At 38.6% G+C, this 7,052-nt stretch overlaps 1 protein-coding gene across 1 annotated transcript; it reads left to right on the top strand.

The window, feature by feature from the left end:
• The first annotated feature begins 618 nt into the window (after positions 1–618).
• LOC138204158 (coiled-coil domain-containing protein 157) lies at positions 619–4,544 on the top strand. The gene is made up of 4 exons (XM_069159310.1): positions 619–1,051; positions 1,824–2,027; positions 2,389–2,509; positions 3,363–4,544. The coding sequence occupies exons 1-4, from the start codon at positions 746–748 to the stop codon at positions 3,407–3,409; spliced, it is 678 nt and encodes a 225-aa protein (XP_069015411.1). The 5' UTR covers positions 619–745; the 3' UTR covers positions 3,410–4,544.
• The last annotated feature ends 2,508 nt before the right edge of the window (positions 4,545–7,052 follow it).

Consider the following 7,052-nt stretch of genomic DNA (forward strand, 5'->3'; position numbering starts at 1 on the left):
AAAGAGGTTGAAAATTGGCAGCAAAATTATGTAATGCTGCTTATTGATATGGAATAATGGCAAAATAATTTAGGTAATACATCTAATATGACATTTGTTCTGTATATTTACAGTATATCTACTTTGAGATGATACCAACATAGCAAATGCATCAAGTAAATAGCTTGGAGGTAGAACTGAACTTCAGATGACATCCTCTAAACTCAGTTCACCTCCCAGAACCAGGAGCACAGTGCAGTTCCACAAACAGCCAGCAGGCGTCTCTATTACTTTACTTTCATGTGTAAATTCAACACAGGCTCATTTGCCTGAAGAAAAACATTTACAAAGTTCAGCAAAGTGCTGACAGCTGCAAAGCTGAAGCTTTCATTTTAGATCGTGCGTTTTAGCAATTAAATTAATATATCAATTAATAATTTTGTAGATTTTTTTTTTTATAGGAATCTTTCAATAATGTTAGATTCTGGTTAACATTTCCTATTCTATATTTCATAAATCAGTCTGGGAACACCCCTCTTGTCTCCGTTTGGCTCGCCTCCCTCTCCTCATCCCTCCTTCACCACTTTGAGCTCCAGAACTCCTCAGAGAACATCTGAGACACATAAGGACACAACAGGCCTGGCAGATGTAGAGTCATCTTTACACGGCTCAGCAGCTGCCGGTACTCTGGTACGTGATCAGATCAAGTTCTGGGTTCTCCAGAGATCTTCAGACCTGCAGAAAGTGATATTAAAGCCCCTACCTGATGAAATCCTGGAGAATGAGGGTGAGTCGAGTGCTGCAGCTGTCCGTTTTGCTGGTGGGACTCTGTCAGGCCCGCCGAGCCCTTCCACCAGGTGATGCCTCTGCATCACAGGAGGCAGGCGAGGTCCCCTTGACCCAGATGAGGATGCTCTCGCTGGGACTGGCTCACCTGCTGCAGGGGGTGGAGGAGAATGCAGAGCGGCTGGAGCAGCAGGGAGAGCTGGTGGCAGGAAATATAGATGGAGTCACCAAGAGTCTGGAGAGCGTTCGTAAGCAGAGCGCACAGACAGGACGGACTCACAGGCAGGTGGGCAAGATTCACATTTCTGAATGATCACATTTGAATCTTTTTAAAGCAAGTCAGGCAGCTAAAAGTCCAAACTTTGCACCGTTTTCTGATCCACAGGATTTAATTCAGACCATACATTTTTAAGGGTTGGTAGGATTGTAACGAACGTTTTTTTTTTAATGATTAAATAATAAATTTAGTCTATAAAATAGTGAAAACCTGAAGACCAAGGTGGCTTTCTGGTTTTGTCTGACCTAAAGATATTCAGTTTATGACCACAAACATGAAAAGACAGAACTGGGAAGTGTTCAGCATTTTTACTTGAAAAATAACTCAAACTATTATCAAGATAGCTGCTGATAATTGTTTTGTCAATTCACTTACAGAATAATCAAATAACTGTTCCACCTCTAAAAGCTGGTAACATTTCCTCCAGTAATTGCATTGTATTTGAAGACTAATTTTCCCTTTGAATCAAAAGTCTCAAAGATAAAAACACGTTCTTCTGCACAGCAGTGTTACATACTGTGTTATGTATGCTCTTGTCAAAGCTGTCCTCTAATGCAAAGTATACTTCAACTTTTGGTGAGGCTACTTTTAGAGTTAATGCATTTATGCTATAAGTGTGGATAGATTTAAAGGTAAACTTAAAAGACAGATTTTTACTTTTTAATCTATTGAAATCTTACTTATTTAATTAAACATATATTGTTTTTCTTCATATTTTAATTCAATGCTTCTACATTTTCTTCGATGCTTAGTCTCTGATTATTTTAGATGTAAACTTCAGGTCAGGAAGGACCAGCAGATCCTGAGTGCCCAGTGGGACCGGCTGTGGAGGGCTGTCAGAGATCTGCAGAAGGAGTTGGAGGATCTGGAGACCGAGCAGGGAGCAGTGCAGCAGCGGATGAACCGGATCCTCCAGAGTGTGACGAGCCTGACTGAGCCGAGGTCAGCAGCGGGCCAGACTCAGACTGACATCAGTTCCATGAAGGTGAGAAAAAAACAAGAACTTAAGAAACAAATGATCAAGAATTTGTCTTGAGACACAAAGACACATAAAAAAGTTACATCCTTATGACGACCTGTGTTCAGGTCACGATGTGAAAACAGGAAAAGGCCTTCCCCAAAGTGTTGCAACAGAGTGCTGTAGCACTACTGGCACTACCATTTCTCATCATTAGAACTAAAACAGTTCCAGCGAAGGGGTTATGCAATACTTCAGAACATAAAGTGTATCGATTTGTTTTTTTGTGATTAAAACTTTAAATATTTAATGTATAAAATGTTAAATAACCGTGTATTCTTTAGTAGACACATTTGCCAGGGGAAGTGAGAATTTGTTTGTGTTGTAGGTTCTACTTGATGAACAGGCCCGACAGCTCGCCAGTCTGACCGCAGAGGTTTCAGCCCGAGAGAGACTGATAGACAGACGCCTGCAGCACATTGAACACCTGGAGAAACAGCTATCCTCAGGTTCACTGCTTGTACACTGTACATCTTATCATTCTGATTTTGTGCCCTTCTCCTTTTAACTTGACATTTTACAGTTTGTGCACTTGTGTTTTGGATTCTTCAGCCAAGTGGCAACAAACAGTGATGTCACCCATTGGTTTCTGAACGGCTGTTATGAAGCCTCGGATTTTGGTTCGGATTTAGTTCGGATTTAGTCCGGTACCATTTTGCTAGCCTCGAGTGGTTTGGAGCCGGATGTGACCATATTTGGACGATCTGGGGGGGGTTCGAGCAATGGATCTGATTGATCTGATTGGAAATCCAGCGATACTACATCCCGCTCATCGATAGCCATAACCTGACTGCACCACAGGCCTGTCAATGAAGCACAAACACCCCCCAAAAAAATTATATAATTAATGACGGGATTATTTTTAGATGGACGGCCAGAAAACTAATAAAATGGAGCAACTTTAGCCAGCAAAACCGAGATGACTCGTGGAGAAATTTTATGGACTAGTTGAATGGGAGTCTATGGAGTCGGAGTCTTTTTGGAGCCAAACTCTGGTGGTACTCGTTGTCAATACACCTTAAGGCACTTCCTCATCAGCCTATTTTTTCAGACCTGGAAGCCAGGTCTACTTTTAATCACTGGTTTGGCCTGCTCGTGGGTCCACAACTTTGATACAGAATAGAATATATCAACAGTTAACTATACTGGTTGGTATACTTGGCAATACTTTGGTTTGCTCTCTTGCTTGCTATACTGTGGTTTTACATGGCACATGGTGTTGAGTTGAGAACAAACTGGAGTACGGATACTCATTAGCTTCTTTTACAGTATTTCCGACCTGTCTTTATGTGTTGGTTTCAGGTGCCTGTGAGCCTCCCAGCAGCTGTGAGGGCAGATTCTCACCCTGACTGTTTCTGAGGAGCACAGCTGCATCAACACAGTGACTCCGACCACTCACACGCCGCGATGACAAAGTAAACTGATCTGACACTCACAAAAGGATGTGTCAGAATCAACCAAGTCTAGACCGATCTAGATTTTATACTCTTTTTACTCCGCTGCATTTATTTGATAATTATAGTTTACTTTTTGGATTAAGATTTTAAATACAAGTGTATCAAAAACATGAAAGTTCAAACCAAAGCTTCTGAAACTGTTTGAGATTTGTCCTCTCATAAATAGCTGTTGGGGCTCCCTGACAGGTGTCAGATGTCAATGAGTGCCTAGCAGCGTCTCATGGCATTCATTTGGTGACCCTTTGGAGGGGCTCTACTCATAGGTTGGACACCACTGGATTAAACTGTACATAAAGTAAGAAAAAAGCCATACACGTTCAGCAGAGCAGAACAATCCTGCATATACAGTGATGCCTCAGTATTATAATCATGTACTACTCTGTATAATAACATGTCCATACAAACACTTTTACTTGTACTGTTTGTTGATGCCACACTTTTACTTTTGTAGAATTTTGAAAGCAGGGCTTTTACTTGTAAAGGAGTCCTTTCATATGGAGGCATCGGTACTTAGACTTTAGTGAAGAATCTGAATAGTTCTTCCACTTCTGCAAACAACAAATGTTTGTGTGGCAATTACAACCAAAAAATATCAAAGGCTGTGTTAAAAACTGTGAATATGTCTTGTCCTCAGTGTCTCTGTTTATAAAGATTTAAAAAATAATACTCTCTTGCTCTTGAGCCATGGTGTTGTGGCGCTGACTTCCACAATATTATGGTGTTGAAATGCCTTGTGAAGATAGTATGTTGCTTCACACCAAAATAAACAGAAGTCAGAGGACTCTTCAGAATAATAATAATAATAACCTACAAACTTTAGGGTTTCATCACCTTCCCTCTGTTGGAGGTTTCTCTCCCTTAAAAATGACTTTTTTTTCCCTCCTAGCTTATGTGGGAATTGTTGAATTGTTGGGTTTCTCTGTATAATATTGTAAAGTTTTGCTGTAAGGACTTTAATGTGTTAAGTGCCATGAAATAACCTATGTTGTGATTTGGCGCTATATAAATAAAGTTGAATTGAATTGAATCACCTTAAAATAAACAGTGTCAATTTGGAATTTAGGTATTTACATCACTTACAGCCTCATTTTAGACCGAATACAAAATCAACTAAATATTAGAGAGTAAAATCCTCTAAATTAGACTTGGTCCTGTTTTTACATGTAATTATTCCAACTTCATTGGTCGTACACAGAGCTCATATGTAGCATTAAAGGGCGCAGAAATATTCTTCATATTGTTCTGTCAGTGTACATACTGTGATATGATATGATATAACATGACATAACTGTTACATAACCATGAAATATTTTGGAAATATTTATCTAAATATCCTTATGGGTCAGTGGTTCTTAACGTGCAGGCTCAAGACTCTTAGATCACATTGAGTGCAGCAAGAAAGGGCAATTAAGAAATTCACTTAGACTAGCTTTTAAAATTAACTTTTTTCTGACAACAAGTAAAAAAAAACAAAAAAACATGCCAACAGAGACAGATTATTTCTCCTGTTCTCTCTGGTTCAGTAGTGAAAGCAAATGATCACATTTTATTTCACAGATTTTATTCAAATAACCACAACATGTTATAAAAAATATTGCAGAAATCATCAAAAGAAACCTGTGATGTGCAGTAGTTGCTTACTTTGATGTCACTGTAAATTGACTGTAGCTTTAATGATGCACTGTATATCTGTAATATATACGAATATGAACATTAACACAATAAAATCAGGCTCAGTATTAGGAGATGCTCAATAAAGATGAAATCAATGGAAAAAAACAATATCAAGGATTGTTTTACTATTAAATGAGCACTTTGATTTTTCTGATGACAGTATTCACTTTAGCAGTGGTGGAGGAAGTACTCAGATCTTTTACAGTAAAAGCACTGACATTGTTCCTTAAAAATAAAATGTTATTAAAAGCATGTGAGCATAAACATTATTATTACTCAAGCATTCATGTGTAAGCAGCACTTTGTAGATTGTAAGTGATTATAATGTTTCATTGTTGATTAATCAGATTATTTTCTTGATTAAATGACTGTTTATTTGGTTTGTAAAGATCAAACCCAAAAGCAACAGCACACCAGCAGCTCTGCAGCCTCACAGCTAATTGTGACAAAGGTTATGTGTTCAATCTTGGAGGACTGAGCTGATATCTGATGACCTCTAAGTCACCATCTTGACAGTCGGGGAGCAGGCAGTCTGTCCCCTCTGGTGTTCTCAAACAAACCTCTAACAAGTCGACCTCTGGCACACTTAGAGGACGGAGGAGAGACAGACGAAGAGCTGAGGAGAAATAAAAGAGGAAAATGTATAGTGAGAGAGAGTGACAAGAGCATTTCTCTTAGTATGTAATAACGATATGAAAGGAAATGCAAAGATACAGGAGAAAGAAAAGGATGGAAGAGAAAAAAAAACAGTAAACATGTAACCAAAAACAGGAACATTGCTCACAGTAGTTCAGATTATTACAGATTATTATTGTATACCATGTGGGGAGACGGTCAAGGCCTGTTCTGCAGACGCTCCAGAGCTGCAACCGCACCCCCTATAGGTCGAAGGGGAACCCTGACTTCTCTGCTCTCGTGATGGTCAAAGTATCTGAAAAGTCACTTTTATGGCAGGCTGCAGAATGTTGTTTTTCTGATCTGAGGTCACTCAGAATATTAAGGATCCAAAAGGTTTACGATCACGCCGGTTATAGAAGAACAATTGTCTCAAAGTCTTTGGCTGGTAGGCTCCATTATTATTAAAAAAATAGAACAGCAACAACTAAAATAAATATATAGCTGTATGTCAAAATATATTTCAAATATGTCAACACTTAAAAAAAAAAGAAAAAAAAAGAAGGTGTGTTCAAGGCAATGATTATATACAGGTAATCTCGAGCGGTATAAAGTAATTACTTATACTCATATACGTTGTACTTTGTTCTAAGTATCATAAATCTTAAACTAAAATGTATTTTTCAGTTAAAGATTTCACATTTAAAACACTTGAAGAGATTACAATATACATTCTTAACATGAAAACAATAATTGTAATATTTTTTTTCGGCTGCCTGTTTGTTTGCCCTGACAACCAAACGGTGATAATCTTATAGAGCACAGAACATTGTTGAAGGTTAAACCAGAGGTGCAGGTTTTGTTCATTGTTTCACGCTTTATATATAAAAAAAAAAAAAAAAAAAAAAAAAAAAAAAAAAAAGTGTTTAATGTAGCTCGAAGTGTAACATCTCTTTGTTCGAGTTCATGCTTTCACCGTACAGGTGTCTTCAGCATTATTGGCCATGTCAGTCGGAGACTCTCATGCCACAGGATCCATTTACAACAAATGCTTGAGGAGTTAGATTTGTCAGAGGCTCTGATGTATTAATGTGGTCACTCAGCTTTTGAATGAGCCGTCGACGGTGAAGCATGGATGAAACAGGTCACACTAATCATCCAATGTGACTTCATCGCGCTGCCTGAACCAACGTTATGCTGTTTAAGTTACACTGAGCTGAGATGAGAGAAAAGCAAGGAGACAAAG

This window comes from Embiotoca jacksoni, unplaced genomic scaffold (assembly GCF_022577435.1).
Source record: "Embiotoca jacksoni isolate LCO1_2020_lvr unplaced genomic scaffold, fEmbJac1.0.p SCAF_10, whole genome shotgun sequence".
NCBI classification, from domain to species: domain Eukaryota; kingdom Metazoa; phylum Chordata; class Actinopteri; family Embiotocidae; genus Embiotoca; species Embiotoca jacksoni.